The following is a 26,128-nucleotide window of genomic DNA, read 5'->3' as shown; positions in this document are numbered from 1 at the left end:
GCCCAGCATGTCTCTCCAGCGCACGTCTGCGGGTACCTGTGCCCAGGAAAAGCACCTCATAACGCCCGTCGGCTGCATCCACCTGGTCCACGGCCACGGTGGTGAACTTGTAGCGGACGTTGCTGCGCACCACCAGCGGGCGGCGGTGCAGGGGGTACACGGCCTGGTACATCAGCGGGTGGCTGCGCATGAAGTTGATCACCTCGTCGGGGTAATCCTTGGTGGACTTCAGGGAGGGGGTGAAGGTGCCTCCGGGGCACTGACGCGCAGAGCAGGCAGGTGAGACGCCAGCCCCTTGGCAGCACAGCCTGTGCCAGCCCCCCTGCCCCTCCCCTGGCACAGCCCAGACCAGCCCAGCCCAGCCCCCCCATGGCACGGCCCAGCCCTGCCCCTCCCCCGGCACGGCCCAGCCCCCCGTCTCCCCATAGCACGGCCCAGCCCCCACTCTCCCTCCCAGCATGGCCCAGCTCCCCTCTTCCCCATGGCCTGGCTCAGCCTGTGCCATCCCCTCCCCGGGGATGTCCCATGCCACCCCGCCTCCCCCCACGTGGCCCAGCCCCCTTAGTGGTCTGGCTCCAGCCCTGCCCCATGCTGGGCCCCTCCCCTCCACGGCCGCAGCCTGTCTGCCACCCCCCATCACTCTGGGGGACAGGGCAGCCCCCTGCTCAGGTGAGGCCCTGTGATGGAGTGGGGGATACCTGTGTGTGTGTGTGTGGCTCACAGAGGGTGTGGGGCTCCTGCTGAGGGTAACCCTGACAACCAGGTAACACCTTTGTACTGCAGACAAAGGAGGAGGTGGAGCCTGAGGGGTTTGAATTGGAACTGGGAGTTGGAAGCAGTTAGTCTGGGCTGAGGGAGAGCGAGGCAAAGGAGGGGGCCAGGCCCCGGCTCTGGGGGCCCCTCGGGGCCTCCTCTCCCCAACATGGATTGGACTGGCTGTCTCTGCCTGCTGTACAATGCTCTGTACAATGCTGTGTCCTGTCGGCTAATAAACCCGCTGTTCTCCTGCTGAGTGAGAGACTCTCCTGCCTGCGGACAGGGTGCAGAGCTTTGGGGACCCCAGAACCCCATCACAGGCCCCTGCCTGGACACACAGCCCTGGGCACTCGGGGGTGCGCCCCCGACCCTTGGCACCCACCAGGGCCCCACTGCAGCCTTGGCCACGCATGCGGGCGCAGGGCCCAGCCGTACTTACAGTGCCGGGGCGCGGGTACGGCATCTTGCCCGTGTACGGCACCCACTGGTAGTTGGGTCCCTCCTTGTGGGCAAAGGGGCCATTGAAGACCATGCGGATGTCGGCCATGGAGTACACGCACACAGCAGAGCCTTTGAACACAGAGCTGGCGGGGGGGGGGGTCGCATTACGCCCAAGGGCACCTCTGCCAAGCCCATCCGGCCAGCGTGGGGGGCTAAGAGGGGCTCCCCACTCCTGGGCCTGGCAGAGGCAGGAGAGGGGGGCGTCTAGGGCTGCAAATCCCCTCCTGCCTGACCCAGAACCCTCTGTGCAGTGAGGACGGGTCTGATCAGAGTGCCCTGCACCCCACAAGTGACCCCCAACGGCCGAGGCCTGTCCTCCCCCAGGGACACCATCACTCAGCAGGTGTGGGGCCTCCAGAGACCTCCCCCTGCCCTCCGGGGGGCTCACCCAGAGGCCGCGAAGACGGCGTAGATGACGGGGTTCTTCACGTCCTGCGTCTGGTGGACGAACACGTCCTCTGTGGGGAGCAGAGCAAGTGTCAGCAGCCAGGGAGATGCCCCAGGCGTGGGGAAGCTGGGGGTGGAACGGTGTGATGGAGTGGGGGGGGTGCGTGTGTGAGTCAGGCTGGATGTGAGAGACAAGCAGCGGCTCCCAGTGGCTAAGGATGACCCTGGGGCTACAACTGGCAGGTAACACCTCTGCCTGAACAAAGAGCAGGGAGGAGCTGAGCTGGTTTTGAATCGGGGGCGGCAGTTAGAGGGAGGAAAAGGGAGAGCTGGAAGGCAGCCAGCCTGAGGAGGGGGGAAGCTACACCCCAGAGGGGCACCCCTCGGGGTCTTCTCCCCAGGACGGGTTGGAAGGACTGTCTCTGGCTGCTGTGCTGTCGCTTCTGTGAGAAACTGGGCTTCTGTTGCCTAATAAACCTGCTGTTGTACCTGCTGAGTGAGAGTCACTCCTGCCAGCGGACGGGGTGCAGTGCAGGGGGACCCCTGAACCCCATCACAAACGCCCAGCTCCTCCGGGGGGACTTGGCAGCAGGCGTGCACTGGTGGGGAGACTGCAGGCTGGGGCGTGTCCCCCCAGAGCAGGGGGAGCTGCTGGGCACTGGGAGGAATTGATCCAGGCAAGCCAAGTGCAGCCAGCCTGCCGCGATGGGGCGGTGCGTCCTGCTCTGGGGTGCAAACCGCCTAGCCGGAGCTGCGGAGGGCGCTGACAAGCTGCCAGCCCCATGGCCGGCCCCTCTGGGGAGGAAGGGCCCCTGTGAACGCCGCAGGAGGGGCTGGGACCCGGGCGTGGGGCTGCCCTTCTCAGAGACGCTGCAGCCGGACTGCACAGAGGCCTGGGGTCCGTAGTGAGCTCCCACCCCTCCCCAACGCCCCCTGGCAGTGCCCCAGCCCCCCGGCGGCTGCCGGCCCTTACGGAGCTCGTCGAAGTGGGTTTCGATCCCGTCGGGCCCCGGCACCGAGCAGATGAGCCGCGCTTTCAGGAACGTGCTCCACTTACTGACCAGGCAGCAGTGACCTCCGTCGTCATTCTAAAGGGGGGAACGCCACCCTCAGGACCCCGGCACGCCCCACGGGCACGGGCTTCCCCCCCGGCGCCCAGGCACTGCAGCCCCAGCCTGTCCCAGCAGGGGGCGCTGTGGGGCACAGGGCAGGACCAATGGCTGTGGGGGGGCACCCAGGTATTGCAGCCCCAGCCTGTCCCAGCAGGGGGCGCTGTCAGGGGGGGGGACGCCCAGGTACTGCAGCCCCAGTCTGTCCCAGCAGGGGGCGCTGTGGGGCACAGGGCAGGACCAATGGCTGTGGGGGGGCACCCAGGTATTGCAGCCCCAGCCTGTCCCAGCAGGGGGCGCTGGGGGGCACAGGGCAGGACCAATGGCTGTCAGGGGGGGACGCCCAGGTACTGCAACCCCAGCCTGTCCCAGCAGGGGGCGCTGCAGGCACTCTATCTGCAGGGGACAGCGGGGGGGCTCCAGTCCCAGGTGGGGGTGCCACTGATACCGGGGCAGCAGCTCTGCCGGGGGGCGTGGGGGAGGCGCCCCAGGGATCCGGTACCTACCAAGCAGATGCGCCCGATGCGGGAGTAGACGGCGGGGCTCTGCGGCGCGTCGGCCGATTTCTCCCGGAAGAAGAAGTAGAGTTTGTCGTCGTTCCTCTCGGCGCTGTCCGGGATGAGCTGGACGTGAACAAAGGCCGGGTCTGCAACCAGACATGCCAGCGCCGTGAGGCCAGGGACCTGCGTGCTCCCCTGGGGCTTCTCGGCAGAGCGGCCTCAGTTTCCCTGTACCACTTCCCAACGTGCTGTCCTCTGCTCCTAGCTGACAAGGAGGCCAGGGAAGCGGAACGCATTAGCTAGGGAGGTCCCTGTCTTGGTGGGTGGGGAGGGCTGGCCGGCTCTGTGCTCCTGCTGGCGGACAGCCTCTCGCAGGCAGGAGCCCGCGCCTGGGGCATCTCAGCCCAGAAGCTCCAGCCGTTTTCAACAACTGGAAGCAGGAGGCTTGAGCGTGTGGCAGCTGGAACTGGAGTGACCAGCGCTCTTCCTGCTCGAATGTCCGCCCGTCATCAATCAACGCCCTCTGAGCCCCTGGTGACAGCTCGGGCCTCCTCAGCTGCAGCTACTGTGCCCAGAGACGTAATCCGATGGCTCCAGCTTTGGTTTACTCAGCTGTCACTGCTGCTTTCCCGCAGGTGCAGGTGCTACGGGGGGGAAGGCGCAGCTCCCAGCTGGGTGCAGCCAGGAAGGCAGGGGAGCAGGAGAGACGTGCTGGGTTGGTGGGCCAGCACCCCCAAACCCATCTGTGTAGCCCCATGCACAACCGTCTATGGCTCCAGACGGAGCCATCCATGCCTCCCCGCAGCCTGGTCCGGCCAGTCCCACACAGGCCGAGTGAGGGATCGGCATCAGTCCCGTGCTGCTCCCGTGCCAGGACTGGGCTCTGCAGTACTCCAGTCGGCAGTGGCGCATCCCCCAGGCCGTGCGGGGCGCTTCGGGAAGAGCCCTTTACGGAGGGCCAGGTGCCAGGAGGGAAGTCACGCTGGTGGCCCAGGCACAGAGGGGTGAGCTGCCTGAAGGGGGTGATGTGCATTTGGCGCTCGCGAGGTTCTAGGGAGCGCCGGAAGCAGCCACGGGGGTGGCACTGCCCAGGTGCCAGCTCCCAGCTGGGGCTGGGGTACAAAGCTGAGTTGAGGGAGCTTGGCGGGAAGCTGAGCGAAGATTGTCACTCACGCCACCCTACTTAAAATGCAACCTACCCGCTCCCGCACGGAGCCCCCGGCACCAGCGCTGCCTGGCATGCGAACGCTGTGCCCCAGGCTGCCCGCCCCACGCTGGCACGAGACCATGGCTGCCCCCCCAGGAAGCCTGGAGCCAGAGCCCAGCCCCTGTGGGCGGACTCACCATTTAGCCACCGGGAGTTGTACTGGTCGGTGCGCATGGCCGCCTGCCTGCCCATGGTGCGGAAGATGGCGGCGTCCGTGCCCATGAAGTCGATGTAGACACCCGCGTAGAGCTCCTCATCTGTGGGGGCAGAGGGGGGTCAGCAGGGACGGCCCGAGCTGGGCCGAGGCTCCCCAGCCCCTCCTCAGGCAGCCCCGTGTCCTGCCCCACCCCTACCCAAGTGGGGGCTGCCCAGTGGCCAGGGGCTCGGCCTCTGCCTGGGTGTCCTGTGCTCTGGAACAGCCCCCAGGAGACAACTGGGGCTCCCAGGAGCTGGCAGGGCCTCGCTGCCCTTGTCCATCGTAGGTGGCACAGCCCCAGGCCAGGGACCGCCAGTCCCGCGTGCTGCTCCCTGGCTCGCGGCTGCCGCCCTGGGCCTGCCCGAGGGAAGCTGCTCATGTGCTGACTCACTGGCTGGCGCCAGGCCCAGGGCGTTGCCGGTGGGCAGGGGAGCCCGGGAGCACGGCCTTTCTTCCCTGCTGCGTCTCCCACGCAGTGCCCGCCTGACCCCCTCCCAGCCTTTCCCAGGCCTGGCTGCCAGCGCCGCAGCTGCTCCCGGGTGGACATGCTGTGCCAGGCTGCTGTAAGGCAACACCCCGCCGGCAGAGGATCAGAGGCGGCCGAGCCCCAGCGAGGGCAGGGGGATTAGCCGAAAGGGAGAGCTTCGGCCAGCACTCCCGGGGAGCCCGGCGCAGCTGTTGCCCAGACAGGACATCAATACCACCCAGAGCGATTCCGCTGCCCCGGCCTGCCTCGCCCCCGAGGAGCCAGGCTCTGCCCGGGGGGGGCCTGGCACCGGCCGAGAGGGCACTTCTCCCGCCCCAGAGACGCCAGCGGGGTGTGTGGTCAGTGTGGGGAGCAGGAGGAGACAGGCCTAGGGATCGGATGAGGGGTCCCGGCGCTTCCAACGTGCCTGGGGCACAGCTCGGTTCCGTGGCTCTCGGCAGCAGCTGTTCCCACCCGCCCGGGGACGAGGACAGGGACTGGGCTGGGAGGCGGGTGGAGACCTCCCAGCAGGCTGGGCTGACTCACCCGGAGGCCGGACCTGAGTGACGGTGGCCGGGAACGAGAGGTCTCGGGGACTCCCCAGCACCCACCGGTGGCAGATGGAGCCGACTCTGGTCTACACAGGCTCCTCCCGCACCTATCACTGGGGTCTCTGGGTGCCTCTCACCACAGCCCTCCGGACCCTCCCCACGTCCGGGCTAGGGGGCTGCCGGGTAGCCCAGCTGCCTCTCCTCCCCAGCGCAGGATGGGGCATGCTGGCCCCACAGCTGTGGGGCACCCGGGTCCTGCCCGATACTTCTGTGGGGCAGCCAGCTGCAGGGGGCTGCTTGGCTACTGCCACGGGGCTGAGAGAGAGGCTGTGGGTAGCCTCGGGCCCTCGTCGCCTCTCTGTGCTGCCAGCCCGGCAGACGTCCAGCTCGGGGCAGGTCCCTCCCAGCGGCCTGCCCACGGCTCTGCTCTGGGGCAGGGCTCTGCAGCCTCCCTGCCCACACAGCTGTGGCACCGGCTAGCTGAGGGAGCAGGGGATGGAAAAGCCAACTCAGAAAGCCCTGGCGGAGCCCCAGGCACAAGAGAACTCACTTATCAGTGCCGAGACGCTGTCCACCTTGGGGTCGTAGGAGCACTTTCCCTTCCCCGACTCCAGCTTCTCCGGCTCCAGGTAGAAGATATAATCCTGGAGGAGACGTAGGAGGGAGCACGTTACACCCAGTCCTTCTGCAGGACCAAGGCCCCCCCCAGCGCTTGCCTCACCCAGCAGGGAAATGCAGCTTGCTCTGGGGGGGGGGGGGGGGCACGGCAGCTGTTTAGTAGCCCACAGCCGCACACAGCAAACAGAGACCATGAGGGAGAACACTGGTGTAACACCGACAGGCGGAACTGAACCTGGGGCCGCTGAAGCCTCTCCCACCGGAGCGGAAAGCCAGCTGGCTCGCAGCCGTGGCTGCAGCGAAGACACCTTCTCGCTCTAGGTGCCGCTCCCAGGGCCAGAGCCCCACACCAGCAGGTGGGTGGGTTCCACTGGGTCCCTTGGGACAGAACAGAACCGGAGGAATCTGAGCAGTACACTGGGGTTAACGCACCTCCTCCAGGTACTGGGTCATGGGATTGGGGTCGCTTCGCAGCTCCAGCACCTAACCCCACGTTCCAGAGGGCCCCCCAAAAGCCCTGGTGATGCATCAAGTCTTGTATGGCAGAGTGGAGACGGCGGTTACTCCAGTTCCCCTTTCTTGGCGAGGCCTAACCAGTTCCCTTCCCTTCCCTTCCCTTCCCTTCCCAGAGCCGGGCTTAGAGAATCCCTCAGCAGCACAAGCCCCAGGTTGCTCAGGGGCTGCCCCGTCACAGCCCCCGTCCTGTCACTACAACCAGGTCCAGCCGTCCGCGGGGGCCGGGTTTGGCCATAGCATGCTCCTGGCCCCGTAGGAAGCCCAGGAAACGAGGGCTGCAAGTGTCTGCACATAAATGGGGTTGGAGGCTCAAAGTGTGAGATGAGGTTATGGCACTGACCCTCAGACTACGTCCTACCGCCAAGAGCCGGTGATTTCATTACAGGAAGTTCCACCCACCCCCCAGAGCACAAGCCAGGAAGTACGGCCCCTTGGGTTGGCATCCAGGCAGCGTGGCAGCCCGTGTACTTTGTACATTCGACCTGACGTGGGAAAGCGCCAAGAGTCACTGCCACCGGTTACCCATCAGAAAAGGCCACGTCAGCAAAGCATCCCTGGTCAGCACGGCTCTGGTGTGGCACATGTTCAGCTCAAACGTTGCAGCCTTAAACGCGGAACTACCCTTAATCTGGCCCGCCAGACTCACATGGGTTAAAAGCCAGGGGATTTTAAACAAGCTTATAATAATGGTGGAGTTCTTTTACATTGATTTCTAATTTCCAGGCTTCGGGGAGCAGGCACCGCCTGGTTCCAGGCTTTGCTCTGAAGACAGGAGGCCCAGCAACATCCCTGGGCTGAAAGCCAAGACTCCTGCAATCTCTTGGTACCCCCAACCGGTGCTTTAGACAAATATTCCAGACTCGCAATCAGACCGCCAGAGTCGGCAACCGTGTTAAATTTTTAAGCCCAAATTTTCTGCATGTGTGCAAGGATTTTGCTGAATGGGGCCTTTATTTAATGCGGACTGGTCCGTACTGCCGAGTCGCCCCTGAGCCAGCCGCCCAGCACGAGAGCCGCCCCGTGCACCTCCTCACGCACACGGGGCTAACCACCTCTCCGCACTGACTGAGCCCACTCCCCTCCGCCTGCCTCTTGGGTTGGCTGCAGGGTTTTCCACCCTCGTGTGGAACGACTGTTGCCAGGTGCACCTCCCAGAGCACACACGCCGCCAGTGGGGGGGCACTCTCCTCGGCTGGGTGGTGCCACGCGCTCCATGTACCGGGGACCCTAGACGGCTCCACGCAGCCCAGGCTCTGGCCAGCTTCTCCCGCCTCTGGGCGGCCCCTGAGAGCAAGAAGGAGGAGCCACTGTAGCACCGCAGGACGGGCTGGCCAGGGCGGGGAGCGAGCTCTGTGTAACTGGCAGGAGGCTCTTTGCCCTCGCTGGGGTTCCCAGGCCAGCCCCCCGGCAGCCTGGCCCTCCTTCCCCCCGCTGAGGTCGGCTGCGGCTCTCGGATCAGCGCCCCCAGCCACGGGCTCGCTGCGTCCGTGCCCACCGTGACTTCGGGCTGGGCACGGAACCCTGCACGCCGGGCACGAGCCAGCGGCTGGAGACCGACGCTGGGAGCAGAGACCCTCGCGTGGGCAGCAGCTGGGCTTCTGCACCTTCTCGTAGCCAGGGGAGGGGCCGACAGACTCACCCAGCCCCGGCCAAGGTTGGGGGACCTCCCAGATGGGGTGGGGCTGGGCCCTGGCAGAGTGGGTGGGATGCACCTTGGCTCTGACCCAGCCTGGCAGTGCCCGTGTTGCTGGGTAGCTGGTACTCCCAGGTCCCTCCTCCCTGACGGCCCAGCACAAACCGCCCTGGAACGAAAAGGCCGAGCGGCTCCGCACCGCTCCAGCACCTGCGAGACGAGGCCCGAGAGCGTCAGGCGCCACAACTCGAGAAAAAGCCGCACCCCCCCTTTGTGATGGAGTGGGGGGGGGATGCGCTTGAGATAGCCAAGCTGGATGTGTGTGACTGGCAGAGCAGCTCCCAGCGGCTAAGGATGACCCCTGGGGCTGTACCCTGAGCTGGCAGGTAACACCTCTGCCCTGAACACAGAGCAGGGGGAGCCCAGCTGGGTTTGAATGGGAGGTGGCAGTTGGAAGCTGTGGGGAGAGGGAGCTGGAGGGCAGCCAGCCTGGCGAGGGGGGAAGCTACACCCCAGAGGGGCCCCCCTCGGGCTCCTCTCCCCAGGACGGGTTGGAATGACTGTCTCTGCCGGCTGCACTGACACCTCTGTGCTGAGCTGGGCTCTGTCGCCTCATAAACCTCCTGTTGTAACTGCTGAGTGAGAGTCACTCCTGCCAGCGGACGGGGTGCAGTGCACGGGGACCCCTGAACCCCATCACACTGGTGTCAGGAGTGGGATGCACTGCACCCACGGATGAGCTCCCAGCAGTGGCTGACTGAGTGCAAGAGAAGGAAGGGGCCTCACAAGAGCCAGAGGGGGAGCAGAGCAATTCCTGCAGCTGCTGCTGGTGAGTGGATACCCCGGGAGACAGCGGGGAGATGGATTATACCCGACTCCTGGAGGCAGAGCTAGAGGGGCTGTGCAGAGAGAGGGGCCTGACCGTGGGGAAGGCGACCAAGGCCCAGCTGGAAGAGAATGACCGATCTGGGGGGCCAGAGCCTGTCCCGGCAGGAAGTGGCCAGTCACCCCCTGGAAGCATTTCAGATTCTCCGATAGGAGCGGGGGCTCGACGCCGTCAGACAGACGCGGTGCCCGCCAGGTCGCGCTCAGCTAGCGGGGGTCCATCGCGGGCAGAGTCCCCCGCCGCAGAGCTGCGACAGCTGGAACTCGAGGTGAAATTAAAGGAACTGGAGCACCAGGAACGGGAAAGAGAGCGTGAGCGCCAGGAACGGGAAAGAGAGCGTGAGCACGAGCGCCAGCTACAAGAGACACAGCGGGAGGAGAGAGGAGAGAGAGCGAGAACGGAAGGAGAGAGAGCGAGAGCGGGAGCATGAGCGGGCCATGGCGGAGGCGAGACACCAAGAGGCCCCAGCTGCGGTAAGCAGGGAGAGGGCCAGATGGCTCGGGGTGGCCAGTCACTTGGAGACGCGTGTGCTGGCCCAGTGTCAGGACCCAGGGGACATGGACAAGTTCCTTACCGCCTTTGAGCGAGCCTGTGAGTTGCATGAGGTTCCCCCAGATGAGTGGCTCCGGCACCTCACCCCCTTGCTGGGCCAGAAGGGCGCAGCGGTGCTCAGCCGGCTGGAGGGGCTGCAGCCTGGGGACTATGAACGGTTCAAACAGGCCCTGCTGCATAAGTTCGGGCTGACCCCGGAGATGTACAAGAAGAAGTTCCGGGAGGCGCAGAAGAGGCCAGAGGAAACCCATGTAGATACAACCGCCCGCCTGAGGCAATACTACCGGAAGTGGGTGTTCATGATGGGAGTCCAGTCCGTAGAGGACCTGGTCGAGCTGGCGGTCCTGGAGCGATTCTATGAGATGTGCGCACCTGACCTGAGGATGTGGCTTGAGGACCAGACCCCCGGGGATCCACACAGTGCAGGGAAGCTGGTGGATGACTTCACAAGCAGCGAGTCCATGTTTGAAAGTGAGCCCCACAAAGAGAGGGAGTCCCGGAGAGACCGGGAGTCTCAGAGAGACCGGTTCCTGACTGTACGACAGAGGGGACCACCTCTTGGGCAAGCCCAGGAAAGAGGGGCCAGCCACCCACCCCCCAGAGAGCCAAGCAGAGCCTGGACAGAGCAGCCGGCCCGAGGGACACAACAAGACCCAGGCTGTTATCGCTGTGGGCGAAAGGGGCATAGAGCAGCCCAGCGCCCCAAGCTCACAGGTTGAGCAGGCTGGGGGGTCATGGAGTCAACTGGGTGGAGTCCCAGAAGCCAGAGGGGCTGGCGGCCAAGGCGGGTGGTGCTGACAGTGGGTACTCGGACTGGGCCGAGTCCGCCCCACAGACCAGCTCCTCAGGGGGACCAAATGCTCAGAGGTCAGTTTACAGAGTGGGGGCGGCACTGCCTCTGCGGAGCGAGTGTCTCACACCCCTCGAGGTAGACGGGAAAAAGGTCACAGGGTTCTGGGACACAGGCGCTGACGTGACACTGGCCCGACCCGGGGTGGTGGCACCGGGCCGCATGATACCCAATTCCCACCTGACAATAACAGGAATTGATGGGACCCCTTTCAAGGTGCCCATGGCGAGGGTGCACCTGAAATGGGGGAAGAAGGAAGGCCCCAAGGGCGTGGGCGTGCACAGCCATTTGCCGGCAGATGTACTGATGGGGGGGTGACCTGGAGAACTAGCCAGGTGAACGCCCTCGTGCCCTGGTCTTGACTCTCAGCCAAAGAAAATGAGGGGTGCTGTGCCCAGGTTCGGGGGCACAGGCCCAGCCAAAGCCACAGAAGCCACAGGGGCCAACCCTGAGAGAAAGGGGGCCCCCAAAAACCAGGTCTCACAGGCTGGTGGTTCTGGAGCCAGGCAGGGAAGGGGAAGTGGCTGCCACCCCTGCCCCGGCCAAAGAGTTCCAGGCAGAGCAGCAGAGAGACCCCTCCTTGCAGAAGCTGAGGGAACTGGCCAGTCTCAGCCCAGCTCCACAGCTGGGGGAGGGCTGCAGGGAGAGATTCCTGCGGGAAAAGGGATTCCTGTACCGGGAATGGGCTCCCAGATGCAAAGCGGAGCCATGAGAGGTCCAGAAGCAGCTGGTGGTTCCCCAGAAGTACCGGCGCAGGTTGCTGTACCTAGCCCATGATGTCCCGCTCGCAGGACACCAGGGGATCCACCGCACCAGGGAAAGGTTGTTACAGAACTTTTTCTGGCCAGGGATCTTTGCAGCTGTCCGTCTGTATTGCCTGTCCTGCGATCCCTGCCAGAGGGTGGGGAAGACCCGGGACAAGGGGAAAGCTGCCCTGAGGCCACTGCCCATCATAGAGGAGCCTTTCCAGAAAGTGGCTATAGACATAGTGGGCCCCTTCAGCAAGGCAACGCGTTCGGGGAAGAAATATGTCTTGGTGGTGGTAGATTTTGCCACGCGATACCCAGAAGCAGTGGCCTTGACCTCTATCGACGCTGACACCGTGGCAGATGCACTGCTGTCCATTTTCAGCAGAGTGGGGTTCCCCAAGGAGGTCCTCACAGATCAGGGGTCCAACTTCATGTCGGCCCTGCTGCAAAGTTTGTGGGACAAGTGTGGGGTCCGGCACACCTGGGCCACAGCCTACCACCCACAGACCAATGGGCTGGTGGAGAGGTTCAATGGGGCTCTGAAGCAGATGCTGAGAACCTTCATGAATCAATACCCCCACGACTGGGACAAGTACTTACCCCACCTGCTGTTTGCATACAGGAAGGTGCCCCAGGAATCCACGGGGTTCTCCCCGTTTGAGCTGCTGTACGGAAGGAGGGTACGGGTACCCTTGGACTTGCTCAGAGAAGAGTGGGAGGGGACGGCCTCTCCTGAAGGGGAGTCAGTGGTACAGTATGTACTGACCTTCCGGGAAAAACTCACTGAGCTCATGGACCTGGTCAGGGAGAACCTCTCCATGGCCCAAAGGAAGCAAAAGGTCTGGTATGACCGTAACGCCAGGGCCCGAGCCTATGCCACCGGGGACCAAGTGGTGGTCCTTGTACCTGTGCGGTGGAACAAGCTGCAAGTGGCCTGGGATGAGCCCTTCAAGGTCGTCAAACAGCTGAATGAGGTGAATTATGTGGTGGAACTGTCGAACCGGGCCCACAGCCACCGGGTCTATCATGTGAACATGATGAAACCTTACTGGGACAGACAGAACTTGGTGCTGGCCGTTTGCAGGCACTGGGAGGGGCAGGGGGATGATCCCTTGGTGGATTTGCTCACAGGGACTGGAGCCGGCTCCTTGCTGGAGTCTGTTCCCCTCTCAGACCAGCTGACCCCTGCCCAGCAGACGGAGATCAAGGAGGTGCTGCATTAGCACGAACAGCTGTTCTCGGACAGACCCGGACGCAGTGACCTGGCTGTCCACCGAATAGAGACAGGCACCCACGCCCCTATCAAGTGTGTGCCATTCAGAGCCACAGGGAGGACGGCTCAGGACATAGAGCGGGAGGTTGAAGACATGCTGGCTCTGGGGGTGATCCAACCCTCCTCCAGCCCCTGGGCCTCTCCCGTGGTGTTAGTCCCTAAAAAAGATGGGTCTGTTCGGTTCTGTGTGGACTATCGCAAGCTTAACGCCATCACTGTATCGGACGCCTACCCCATGCCCAGGCCTAATAACCTTTTAAACAAGCTGGGGGGAGCCCGTTACCTCACCACCATAGACCTCACCAAGGGGTACTGGCAAGTGCCATTAGACCAAGATGCCCGGCTCAAGTCGGCTTTCATCACCCCTGTGGGGCTCTACGAGTTCCTGGTCCTGCCCTTTGGCCTCAAGGGGGCACCCGCTACCTTCCAGCGTCTGGTGGACCAGCTACTGAAAGGGATGGAGAGCTTTGCCCTGGCTTACATGGACGACATTTGCATCTTCAGCCAGACGTGGGAGGACCATGTGTCCCAGGTCAAGCAGGTGCTGGACCGACTCCAGAAGGCCGGTCTGACTGTCAAGGCAGGGAAGTGCAAGGTGGGAATGGCTGAGGTGACCTACCTGGGCCACAAGGTGGGCAGCGGCTGCTTAAAGCCAGAGCCAGCTAAAGTGGAGGCTGTCAGAGTGCTGGAGTGGGGGGAGTGCCTGTGTGAGACTCAGGCTGGATGTGGGAGACAAGCAGAGCAGCTCCCAGCGGCTAAGGATGACCCTGGGGCTATAACCTAAGCTGGCAGGTAACACCTCTGCTCTGAACAAAGAGGAGGGAGGAGACAAAGCGGGGTGGGGGGGGGGGGTTTGAATGGGAGGTGGCAGTTAGAAGCTGGGGGAGAGGGAGTTGGAGGGCAGCCAGGCTAGCAAGGGGGAGGCTACACCCCAGAGGGGCCCCCCTCGGGCTCCTCTCCCCAGGGCGGGTTGGAATGACTGTCTCTGCCGGCTGCACTGACCCCTCTGTGCTGAGCTGGGCCTCTGGCGCCTCATAAACTTCCTGTTCTACCTGCCGGGTGAGAGTCACTCCTGCCTGCGGCCGGGGTGCAGCGCTGGGGGACCCCTGAACCCCATCACACCCTTCCCATCACCTGAGCTGGAGTCTTCTGCTTTTGTGCCTGGAGTCCAGGGCCAGCCCTCGTTTTCCTTCCGGAGGGTTCGAAACGGCCCCCCGTTCTGTTTTGCAAAGGGTGTAAGGGTGTTTTCTAACTGACGTCCTTCTCCAAACGGTCGCTGCAACTTTTCATTGCCCGAGGCTTCAGAAAGAAAAAAATGCATCCGGCCCTTCGACTGCCGCTTGGATAAAAGAACTGCAGTTTAAAAAAGGCACCAGAGTGTTTGCAGGAAACCAGAAGCAAAGCTGGCGACGGTCTGCACCCGAAGAAAAAGGGGCATTTGTGGAAAGAAACAAAAACTGCTCCTTTGTAACCGAAAAGCTCCCCGCTGGAGCATTGCAGGGTGTCCAGCCCAGACGTTCTGCGTGCATCGCCGCTGACTGCTGGAATGTCTAACGAGGGGATGACAAGCAGGCCGGCGACGGCCCCGGGGCACGGTGACTGGGCTGGAAGCGAGACGCAGGGTTCAAATAGCTAACCGCTGAGCTCAGCCCGGTCTCACACACGCACACGGGCTCTGCTGAGCTGGGCTGAGCTGTCTTCAAGATGGATGGGATCTGGCAGGACTAATCTCCCCCCCGGAGCCCTCTGCCAGCCGAGGACTTGCTCGTGTCAGCGCTTTGGGCGGAATGAGCCGATCAGGGTGGGGGGCGTGGATGCCCCCGGAGCCGCCCTGGGACATGAGTGATGAGTGGGATGGAGCAGAGCCCTCAGCGTGGGGACAATGGGTAACGCTCGCAACTGCCTTCCCACGGTGCATCCCCCCAGGGCAGGGTCTGCCCCGCACCCTGGCGCCCAGCTCACCATCCTCACGCTGCGTGCAAACATGCGGCACCCTCTGCAGGAGCAGCAGCAACGGCAGCTGCAATTCAGCAGTCACTTGAGCCGATGAAGGGTCACTGGAAACCCACCGGCACCGGCCAGCCCCAGCCAACGAAAGCCCTTTGCCCTGTCACACCGGCTCGGCACTCGGCGAGCTGAGCTCCTTTCTGTTTGGGCCACGGCTTCCCCAGAACCTCACTGCCACCTTGGCACGAGTGCGTGACTGGCAGCCACGGCCACGTGGTACTTTTCCCGGTCCCCGAGTGGATGGCCGAGCCTTTTGAAGCAGAAGACCGTGATAAAGGGCACCTCTGGAGCAGCCCGGTGCCCAGGCCTCCCGTGAGCATCCCCACCACGCAAATGCTCCCATGACTATCCTGGCTGGCGAATCGCTACAGCCATTGGCTCTCATGCTTCTGGAAAGCAGCCACAAGCTGCATTCCTTGCAGAGCCCCGTGACTCCAGGGGCTGGCACCTGAACTGCCGGCCCTCCCGAGCCCAGCAGGACTCCCAGGGCCCGTCGGCACAGACTGGTTCGCAGGCTTGGCGCAATTCTAGCAGGAGTGCGGTACCGTGAGCCGGTGCGAGGAGGGGGTTGCTCACAGCCAGGCAGGCCTGAGCCCTGGGTGCGCGGGGTCGCTCCGGACGGGCAGAGCTTACAGACGCTCCGGACTGCCCCCACTCTGCTGAGCAGAGCTTGACCAGTTTCCCCAGGACGTCGGCTGCCTGCCTCGTGACACCTCCTTCTGTCCGTGGGGCCCTGCCCAGACAGCGCTGACCCTGGGGAGACGGCAAAGGGGGCGCTTCCTTTCCGGCCGAGGGCTGCACGGAGGGGTGGCTCCTGGCACGGCAGTCTGCCTGTCGGGCGGGCTGCTGGACAGGTGGCCCACAGCCGAGCGGGGAGCGCGCAGCTCCTCTGGGGTGGGGGCCTCACACAGCCCCATGCCGGGCCCTGAGGAGCAGAGCCGGACCGCAGCCAGGCTGGGGCAGGAATTCAGGTTGGGGAGAGACTCAAGCGGGCAAGAGGGGCTGGGAAGACACAGGGGGGGGGGCTGCCACCCACACCTCCCCTGGGATGGCAGAGGCGAGCAGGGCACCAGAGCCCAGCCCAGGAGGCAGCCAGGGCAGGGGGGTGCTCTGGTCTTGGTGACCCCATCAGGGTTCTTCTCTCTAACCCGGCACGGCTGCCTCAGGGATCTAGCCCCACGTCCAGGTCTCAGCCCCCCTCGCCAGCAGCTGCTGTGGCCCCCAGGTTCCAGGGCACAATGAGGGTGGGGGCCAGCCTGACACCTGCACAGGGGCTGGCCCTCGGGGCGGGGCCCCAGCAGAGATGCCATCGAGCGTGGGCAGGTGGGGCTTTTGGTGCCCGGGGGAGAGCGTGTGGGAGGGATGCAGAGCTCGCGGCACTGGCGGGGACGTCGGCCTCTCAGCTCTCCATCAGTAACCCTCCTGGTGCAAACAGCCCATCCCCACGGGGAGGGAGGGCACGGGCGACACCCCCACTGGCTGCCCCGGGGAGACAAGCCCTGCCCTGGATTGCTGAGCCCTGGAATGGGCTCTGGGGGCAGACCCGGGGGGGAGGGAAAGAGCGGCCTGGATTGCTGAGCCCTGGAATGGGCTCTGGGGGCAGCCCCGGGGGGAGGGAAAGAGCGGCCTGGATTGCTGAGCCCTGGAATGCGCTCTGGGGGCAGACCCGGGGGGGAGGGAAAGAGCGGCCTGGATTCCTGAGCCCTGGAATGCGCTCTGGGGGCAGACCCGGGGGGGAGGGAAAGAGCGGCCTGGATTGCTGAGCCCTGGAATGGGCTCTGGGGGCAGCCCCGGGAAAAGGGAAAGAGCGGCCTGGATTCCTGAGCTCTGGAATGGGCTCAGGGGGCAGCCCCGGGAAAAGGGAAAGAGCAGCCTGGATTCCTGAGCTCTGGAATGGGCTCGGGGGGCAGCCCCGGGGGGAGGGAAAGAGCGGCCTGGATTCCTGAGCTCTGGAATGGGCTCTGGGGGCAGCTGGTGTCAGGAGGGCAGAGTGGATGAGGCAGGTGCTCAGGGTGCAGGAGGAGCAGTAGACAGGGGAAATCAAAGCTCATCAGAAGCTGAGATTCCCCCTGGGACTGGGAGCACCTGATTGCCCCCGGCCCCAGAGCCGTTACGGGGCAGCGAGAGGGATCGGCTGCCCCTCCATGCAGTGAGCCGGCCTGGCCGCCAGCCCTCGGGAAGGTGGTGCAAGGAGCCACGCAGCCCGTCCTGCACCCAAGCCGCCTGTGCCGGACTAACCAGGGCAGTGCGTCTCCGGCGGGGGCCGGGCCTGCTCCCCTGCCCAGTGGTGGCACTGCAGTCCAAGTGCAGAGCCAGCCGGGGCAGCACCTGCGACGGCTCCGGCAGCTCACGCTCCAAACTGGGCCCAACACCCCCACTTCCACCCCGTTCCGACGGGGCTCCGGCGGCCGGGTGCAGCACCGGGCCCTGACAGCGTCCCTGCGGAGCGAGGCGTTAGTCGGAGAGGCAAGGCCCAGGCGGTGCACACGCAGCCCAGCCGTTGCGAGGGGGTGCCTGGCAGGTTAGCGGTTAGGTGCATGCGGTGGGGGGAGCCGGCTCCCGCCCGTCGGCGGCTGCGTGCGAGTCCCACCTGGCGTTCTGCTGATGTCGGGCTGTGGGAGGAGTCGGCCGCTCGGCTTCCCCGGCCTGCCGGTTGGATGCTTGGGGTCAGCGCAAAGGCCTGAGGAGAAGGAGCAGTGCAGAGAGTTAGAGGCCGGGGGCCGCCCGGGGAGGGGCACAGCGGGAGGGGCTGCAGCGCGGGGAGGGCGTTACTCCAGCCGACGGAAGGCACGCTGCTCAGCGAGCAGGACAAAGGGGAGAGAGGAAGGGTTCTACGCACCAGACCAAGGAACCCAAAGCCGTGCGTGTGGGACGTTCACTCGCTGAACAAAAGCCAGCCCTGGGGTGCTGGAAGGGGCGTGCCTGGCCCAGAGGAGGAGCAGATGATAAGGAACCGCAGTTAAGACCCGTTTAGTTAAGAGATGTTTTTGCAACATCCGAGACATTAAGAGCCATGGTTTTGACCATTGCGCACCTGTACGGGCTGCGACTACTTGAAGCGTTAAACCACAACAGGATCACAACGTTAACACCTGTGACTGTAGGCACGGACACGACAAGAAGAAGAAAGCTGTTAATCCAGCCTCCGTTCCATTCAGACGCGCAGCCCCTTGCACAGAGGGGAGAACTGCTCCATATTGAAGTATGACGTGAGGCTGCAGAAAGCACCCAGAACAGGAGCAGGTGCAGGCGAGAACACCCGGTGGGCACACTGCTCGGGCAGTCACCTGCTGCAGCGGGTACGCAGGACAGAACGTCTCGCCCCATTGTGCCTGTGATGGGGTTCTGGGGTCCCCAAAGCTCTGCACCCTGTCCGCAGGCAGGAGAGTCTCTCACTCAGCAGGAAAACAGCAGGTTTATTAGCCGACAGGACACAGCATCGTACAGAGGAGTCAGTACAGCAGGCAGAGACAGCCAGTCCCATCCATGTTGGGGAGAGGAGGCCCCGAGGGGCCCCCAGAGCCGGGGCCTTGCCCCCTCCTTTGTCTCTCTCTCCCTCAGCCCAGACTAACTGCTTCCAACTCCCAGTTCCAATTCAAACCCCTCAGGCTCCACCTCCTCCTTTGTCTGCAGTACAAAGGTGTTACCTGGTTGTCAGGGTTACCCTCAGCAGGAGCCCCACACCCTCTGTGAGCCACACACACACACACACAGGTATCCCCCACTCCATCACATCTCTCCCCCCTTCCAGACCGAACTGAGCGGGGTCACTCAGCCACTGACCTGGGGAAGTTCGGGGCCCTCCCCTCGTGATCGGGCATCGGCTGTACCCTCTGTTCTCCCCTCGATGTTACCACCTCCATGTCATAATCCTGCTGGGGGAGGCTCTAACTCAGGAGCTTGGTCTTGGCCCTTTTCATGTGATGCAGCCGGGCAAGTCCCTTTAGTTCCCTCAGTTTGGTCGGTCTCCCTGCTTCTGTCTCTGGTCCATCAGCCACGTTCTCAAGTCGGGCAGGCAGAGCCCATACAGATGCTGCAGCACCAACAGATCAAATAGTTCTTTTCTGGTCTGGGCCCTGCCCTGTCTGCCCACCAGTCCATACAGCTGCTCCAGCCAATGTTTGGAATTCAGTTACAGTCCAGTAAAGGAAGGTACAAATGCTTCCACCCTTGGCATTTAGCCAGACCACCAAAATGGTTGGGTGCCTCAGTTTCCCCTTCCATGCCACACAATAGGTTTGGAATGTTCCTCCTCATGTGAGAGGTTGCAAGACTAGTTACAGGGAACAATGGTGACATTTCAGAGTTACAGACTCCTTCAACATACAATTCATGCTTCTACAGCAATGTCATCATGTCACATGGCTCTTTCCAAACCTTCAGTACATGGTACAATTCTACAGCTTTTGGTAGCAGCACCCCTTGGTTACAGCAGTCAGCGTGAGTAACAGAACAAACCCATTGCAACTGCACATTTACGTTGCTCTTTGGTAGACCACAACCTTTGTGCAACATCCTTGAGAATCTGGTATTTTGGGGATAAATGGCTGAGGCCTTTCTTAGCACCATCAAGTTCTAATCTTCTCTCTTGCCCCCTGGGGGCGGAAATTTGATCTCTCTGGCCGTGCCCTCCCTTCTAACAAGAGCTGGGCCATTGATGATCTCAGGGAGACGGCCCCCTCCCTGCCAGTTTGGAAATTTGCAAACCAAACTGGTTTTTAAAAGTTGTTTTGTGAGTCCCAGACGCAGAATCCACATGGAGGAATTCCTGTTTATTCCTCACTGGCCCACCAGGCCCAAAGCTCCTTTGTCCTTCCACCTCCAACTACTGGCTCCCCATGGAATCAGAATTGGAGTCCAGTATAAGAATATGTGTTTCCACCATCTGGAGATGGGGAATTGCTGGCCCTCTCCTGCATGCTACAGAGACTGACTGTGCAGCTGTTTTACTTGGTTCTCACAGGGCTGCTCACACTCCCTGATAGTTTTCACTTTACTTGCATCAACTTCCAATTCCTGAGAGACTTTTACCCTGCCTGCTTTGGACCCTTCCAGAGCACAGCCAGTGGTTTCACACTCAGGCAGGTCCTGGCCATCAGGAGCTGAAACAAACTTCTCCCCAGGCAAAGGGTTGCTCTGGTGCTTACAGACAAGCACCTTTCCTGTTCACTCTCCTCCACCTCACTCCCATTGTCTGCAGTCCCCACAGACGGGTCAGGAAAAGTTTCAGGGAAATTCTCTTCCTCAAGAGCTCCCCCAAACAACAACTCACCCCTGTCTGGCTCCACAGGGGCACTGCTCCCTTGAGCCACAACCAGCTCCTGGGGTTCACCTACACCCAGGATCACTTCTGGCCCATCAGGCAGATTCCCATGTAATCCCCCTCCAGGCAGACAGCCAGTACCACCGGACAGAAGGTCAGGGTCCCTTTCCTCCCTTCTGCTACCAGCTCCTTTACCTTCATCAGTCAGCGTAACTCCATTGCCCGTCTGTTCTTGTGTCCTGGCGAGAGGATGACTCTGGTAGGACAGAGTCCTCTCACCCCCTCCCAGTAACACCTCAGCATCAGGCAAAGAGCAAGTACCAGAATCTTCTGGTCTCTGGGATTCCCTGATGATACTAACTGGATCAGACCGAGTTAAAGCATCATCCCCCCTGAGAGACACAGAGGCAGGCCCACTTCCCATCTGGGCTTCAGCTGCCCTCAGATCCAGCTCTGGGATCTTGGCTCCATGTCGAGCCCCCACAGGCTCAGGCAAAGGATTCACTTCCCCAGAAGCAGAAGCACTTTTCTTGCACCAAGGACCAGTGTCCTTAGCAGGGACACCACTGCCCATCCCAGAGCCATTCCCTCTGCTCCAGCCCCCATGGCTGGATTCAGAGTCACACCTGGAATGCTCTTCCCTGGGGTTCCCTCTCCAGGCACCCCAGGCTGGTGAATCTTCCTCAGACAATGGGCTAGTTTCCTCATTGGCACCTTTTCCAAACACAGGCTCTGCTCTCTCCCCAGGCTGCTGCTGCTGTTCAACACAGACAGACAATGGGAGACACTCTCTCCTTTGTCCCAGCCCCCCGGCTGGTCTCCACACACACACAGAAGGTGGAGCAGCTTCTCTCACAGACAACTTGCCATTCCCAGTGGATCAGCTGCTTTCCTGCACAGACACACAGGCACCTTCCTTGGCCCAGGCCTGGAAAACTCTTCGCAGGTCTGTCTTGGCCACTAGTAGATGATGGGTTGGAATCGCTGCTTCCCTCCTTGAGCTGCGGCAGGCCACTCGGTTCAGAGCTCCAGGCAGTCCAGGGTTCCCTGCTCCGATCCGGGCTCACCTCTGCAGGATTTTCCTTAACCCTCAGCTCTGCCACTGCACATCCACGCTGCCTTGTCCAGCTTCTTTAATCTCGATTCGGTTTCCAGGTGCTGCCACTTCACAGCGGAGTTGCTCAGCGTGGTTGCAGGCTCTCAGGCTGATGCCCTCTGCACCCCACGCTTCCTGGAAGAATCCCTTCAGTGTGCCAGGCTCCTTGCGGGTCACAAGCTCTCTGGGGTTAGGCCGTAGGCCCCTCTGCCCTCTGGGACCGACTCCAACAGACTCCCAGCGGAACCCCTTCTTCAGTGTGACACCCGCTCTCAGGGACCATGAGCAACCTGTCTTGGGAAGGACTCATTCAGCATCAGCCTCCTCAGGGGTCACTTGTTCCTGGGGGTTGGGCTCTTGGCCCCTCCACCTTCTGGGACCGACTCCAACAGATTCCCAGGGGTAACCCCTCCTCGGGTGTTACACCCCCTCTCGAGGACCACAACCGCAGTTGCTTGGGTTCAGCTGCAGGCCCCTCCGCCTTGGGGAACTGCACCTCACTGCCCGTCAGCACACCTGGGTCTCGCAGGCCCCTCTTCTTCCGGGGCCCCGTCACTTACTGCTGGATGCTCCATCCTCGGGGTGCAGAACATCCCACTTCTGACACCAGTGTGATGGGGTTCTGGGGTCCCCAAAGCTCTGCACCCTGTCCGCAGGCAGGAGAGTCTCTCACTCAGCAGGAAAACAGCAGGTTTATTAGCCGACAGGACGCAGCATCGTACAGAGGAGTCAGTACAGCCGGCAGAGACAGCCAGTCCCATCCATGTTGGGGAGAGGAGGCCCCGAGGGGCCCCCAGAGCCAGGGCCTTGCCCCCTCCTTTGTCTCTCTCTCTCCCAGCCCAGTCTAACTGCTTCCAACTCCCAGTTCCAATTCAAACCCCTCAGGCTCCACCTCCTCCTTTGTCTGCAGTACAAAGGTGTTACCTGGTTGTCAGGGTTACCCTCAGCAGGAGCCCCACACCCTCTGTGAGCCACACACACACACACACACAGGTATCCCCCACTCCATCACAGTGCCGAGCACGGGAATCCCACTGGCGTGACTAGGGACCAGAACAGCTGTGGCTGGCCAGGGGAGGAGACCTGTTGGAAAGGTACGGGATGCTGGCACGCGAGGCCCAAGGAGGCCGTGTTGCTGGTATCCAGGAAGCAAGCCCAAGACCAACAAGTCTGAGTACCGGACCCCGGAATAATACGAATGGCAGCTTTAGTGAAAGCAGGGTCGAGCGGGTAGACAGCCGCTTCCTGTAGCTGCGTTCTAAGGCCTAAAGCAACAGCTGGGACCCACGCGCTCACAGTCCACCCCTGGCTGGTAAGGGGGAGACCCCACCCTAGCGGCGCCCACCAGCCCCAGATACCAACACAGGGTCACATGGCCACATTTTATATGGGGTCTGGAAGCCATTTTAATGCCCACTGTGGCTCTTGGCCCCACATACTGTGCTGGGGTGGGGGTGGGCGTGAGGTGCCTAAGGAACGCTGGTGATGCCCTGAGTCTGTGTGTGCTACTCACGGCTGTGGGTAAACTTGCAGGTTTTGGCTCTGTGGCTGTGTTAGAAATGTGTCAGTGCCGCGTCTCAGGAGGTGTGAGCTCAGCCCCAGCCAGGACAATGGGCTGAACAATGGGACGGGGGGGCCAGGTGCTCACACACCGAACCCACATCCCAGCTGCTGGGACCTGTCAATGGGATGCAGCCCTCTGGTCAGGGGACCTGGGCTGAAACCAAGGACCGGGCCCAGTTCAGAAACTGGAGACTGTCGCCTGGGATTCATCCAATGGCAACTGGCCACAACAGCCCACCTGGGTCGGGTGGGGGCGGCCCCTCAAGGGCCTCTGGGAAGAACAAAGGGCTTTGTCCCTGGACACAAGGGACAACGAAGAGGAGAACAATAGTGCGGACTTAGCAGTGTCTGTCTTGGATCCTTTGTCTTGGGGTCGCCAAGGGTCCATGTCCCAGCAGGGGGACCCCAGCGGCTGGAACTACAACACTCCAGTGACTGAATCTATGTACCCTGACACGAACCTTCAGAGACCCTCCAGAGTCAGCAGGTAACACCACCGGCTGCACCAGTAGCTATGACTGACGCGGGGAAGTGTTGCTCTAACCACTCTTCTCTCTAACCCTGCTCTTTCTTTTGTGTTAATAACCCCGTAGATATCGGATCTAAAGAACTGGTGAGCGTTGTGTGGGTAAGAGCCAAGTGTATATTGACCGGGGTCTGGGGCTGGGCCCTTTGGGGTCTGGAAGAATCTGCAGTGCTGGGTGAAACAGGCTTAAGGTTGTTGTTTGCGTGGCTCCTGGCTGGCCAGTGGGGCTGGCAGAGGTGCTGTGGTGGCTGGGGGGATTTGCCTCAGTGAGAAGGAAATCCCAGCCAGGGCCTGTAAGTAGCTCAGATTTTAAGCAAAGATACCCTGGGTCGATTTCTCTGGCTCTGCCCAGAATGCCGTCCTAGCACACAGGCATCTCAAGCTGGGTAAAGAAAACTCAGTCTGACAGCATTTCATTCGACAAGGAGCCGCTCCCTGGTAGCTGGGGCTGTGGGATCCGCAGTCGGTGATGGTGGCCCTCACTTTCCTGTTGGTTGTCTGTCTCAGCTCTCCTTGGTTTGTCTGCTGGATAATTGGTTCTGCTCGGTGTAAGCCCGGGCAGGTGGTGGGCGTGACGGGTTAGGGAGTTGGGCAACAGGCTCAGAGGAGGAGCCATGTGAGCCTGTAGCTGCTGAGATAACGAGCAGTCCTGGAGCACCGTAGAGACGAACACACTGGGTAATTCATGCGCTTCGCGGGTAAGCCCCACTGCCTCAGCGGATCAGACAACGTACGGTTACAGCACCAGGCTGGTGAGTAAAATGTTAGCTCAAGGAGCAGCTAAGCAAGAGTCATGTTTCACTATAAGCTGGGGCCCAAAAGGCAGCTCCCTGGGGGCCCAGCTCCAGAGGTCAGAGCTGCCAGACCTCCCCCAGCTGGACCTGGGCCTGACCGGCCCCCAAGACAAGCTCAGCTGTCTCACTGGGCGTGCTGAGCGTGGGCCCTCACCGCCTCACTGATGACTTAACACCTCAGAGACGGGGAAAGGCCCTGCAAACCCACAGGATGTCAGGCTGAGGGAGGGTCAGGGCAGGTGCCCCTAGACAGTGAGAGTGAAGGGATTCCGCGTGGGTACCCGGGGGGTCAGACCTACATGGAAGGGCACAAAACTGCCCCCTCCCGGCCTGCCCCCGTCCCTGGAGCACCCCCGGGGCAGACCCTGTGCCGCGAGTGAGCCGTGCCCAGTGTGAGCGTGGTCTGTGCCCGCCCCGGACTGGCGGAGAGCAGAGCAGCTGCAGCACTCTGTGCCACGTCCCCTCCGGCGATCACAGCCCGCCGGGCGCTCTGGGGGGGCCCAAGACCCTCAGTTAGACGTCAGACCTCCTGGCCCACCGCTGGGGCTGCACGTGGCCAGATCCCACAGGCCTGGCTCAGGGCTGCTAACTGAGACCTCTGCTCCGCTGCACCCTCACGACCCCCGACTGAGACTCCCTGGCTGCCAAGGCTGGGACAGTAGCAAACACCCCGGCGCAGCCTTGGGGCTTCCCAGACCTTACCCGCACTCCGCCAGGTTGCCCTCTGATGCCCGTGGGTGCTCCACAGGAGATGCCAGCCAGGCTGCCGGGAATAAAGAGGAGCCCCCAGTTCTGTTCTGCGCATGCCTGGGAAATCCCTTCCTGACACCTGCCCTGGAGCACAACGCCCATCACCCCAATCCCACGCCCAGCGCCGCCTTCGCCAGTCACCCAACCAACGCCTCCACGGGCGCCCACACACTGCGATGCCCTGCTGCTGGGTGCTGGGACTGGTGGGCGGAGCCCAATGTGAACAAGAGGCCCCGCCCACTCCAGTGAGGGAGGAGCCACAGGTGGCCAGTCCCGCAGGTGTGGCCAGAGCAGGGTAGACCCTTCCTTCGGTGGGGCGAGCCCCTTCCTGCCTTGGCCTTGGGGGGAGGGGGAGGCAGCCAGCGAGGGGCCGGGTTTCATTAGGGCTCGGGGTGCTCCAGCCATGTGGGATGTGACCCCAGTGGAAGTGCAGTGAGGTCCCGGACAGGAGCCACCAGACGGCGTGGCCCGCACGCCCTGGCAATCACAGCTGGGTGGGAGCGGCTGCGGCTGTGGGGAGCCCCTCCTCCAGGGCAGGGGGCAGCTCCCTCCCTCGCAGGCCAACCACGGAAAGCCGAGGGGGCCCTGTTCCAGCGCGGCGCACAGAGACGCGTGTGACCGCAGGCGGCACTGTGGCCGGCTCAGCCGGTGCTCGTTCCGGCGGAGGGAGCTTTGGCAAGCAGCAGGGCCGTCTGCCCGCCACCGCAAGCTCTCACGCCCGAGTGGGACTTGCTGCTGCAGAACTGGGCTGGCTACTGGGGAGGGCGGCGGGAGCCCACCGTGAATCTCCCGGCACTCGCGTGGCTGCTTTCTCCTCCGCTAGCCCCGGCGCGAGGCGGCTCTGGAAACGAAGCCATTCGCAGCCCAGACGGGCCCACTAACGGGACGCAGCTGCTGAGCCATGCTTGGCACCAGCTCTCCACTAAGCCAGGCTGCAGGAAACCTTTCCACACCCCCCGGGGAGCACAGGTGAGAACAGCCCTGGGCCAGGGCCGAGCTGGGGCACAGGGAAAAGAGCCTGCGCCCAGGTGGCCCCGCTTGCCTCTGAGGGCCAGTGCCCGAGGCAAACACAGACAGACAGAATTCACATGTGTAAACTGAGGTGACACGTACCAGGCCTGCTCCTCCCTTAGTTACCCCTCCTCACAGCGACCTGGGCGCCATCTGCACCTGCCCCGTACCCTCCCACCCGCCAGCGCTCAGCGACCTGGGCGCCATCCCCACCTGCCCCGTACCCTCCCACCCGCCAGCGCTCAGCGACCTGGGCGCCATCCCCACCCGCCTGTACCTCCCACCCACCAGCGCTCAGCGACCTGGGCACCATCCCCACCTGCCTGTACCTCCCACCCGCCAGCGCTCAGCGACCTGGGCGCCATCCC

General features: G+C 62.8%; 1 protein-coding gene across 2 annotated transcripts in view; it reads right to left on the bottom strand.

Moving 5' to 3' along the window:
• SEMA3F (semaphorin 3F) overlaps positions 1-26,128 on the bottom strand; it is a 74,233-nt gene that overhangs the window by 7,286 nt on the left and 40,819 nt on the right. The window contains exons 6-13 of one of the 2 annotated variants that reach the window (XM_075005039.1): positions 17,348-17,437; positions 6,224-6,317; positions 4,598-4,717; positions 3,260-3,399; positions 2,618-2,732; positions 1,646-1,715; positions 1,196-1,340; positions 37-259 (exon numbers count right to left, since the gene is read on the bottom strand). In XM_075005039.1, the coding sequence (XP_074861140.1) occupies positions 37-259; positions 1,196-1,340; positions 1,646-1,715; positions 2,618-2,732; positions 3,260-3,399; positions 4,598-4,717; positions 6,224-6,317; positions 17,348-17,437 (997 nt within the window). The remainder of the gene's footprint in view (positions 1-36; positions 260-1,195; positions 1,341-1,645; positions 1,716-2,617; positions 2,733-3,259; positions 3,400-4,597; positions 4,718-6,223; positions 6,318-17,347; positions 17,438-26,128) is intronic. The other variant, XM_075005040.1, reaches the window with a different exon arrangement.

This window comes from Carettochelys insculpta, chromosome 11 (genome assembly GCF_033958435.1).
Source record: "Carettochelys insculpta isolate YL-2023 chromosome 11, ASM3395843v1, whole genome shotgun sequence".
In the NCBI taxonomy this organism is placed as follows: Eukaryota; Metazoa; Chordata; order Testudines; family Carettochelyidae; genus Carettochelys; species Carettochelys insculpta.
Note: the sequence above shows the minus strand (reverse complement) of the source record. Positions and strands in the feature narration are given on the sequence as shown.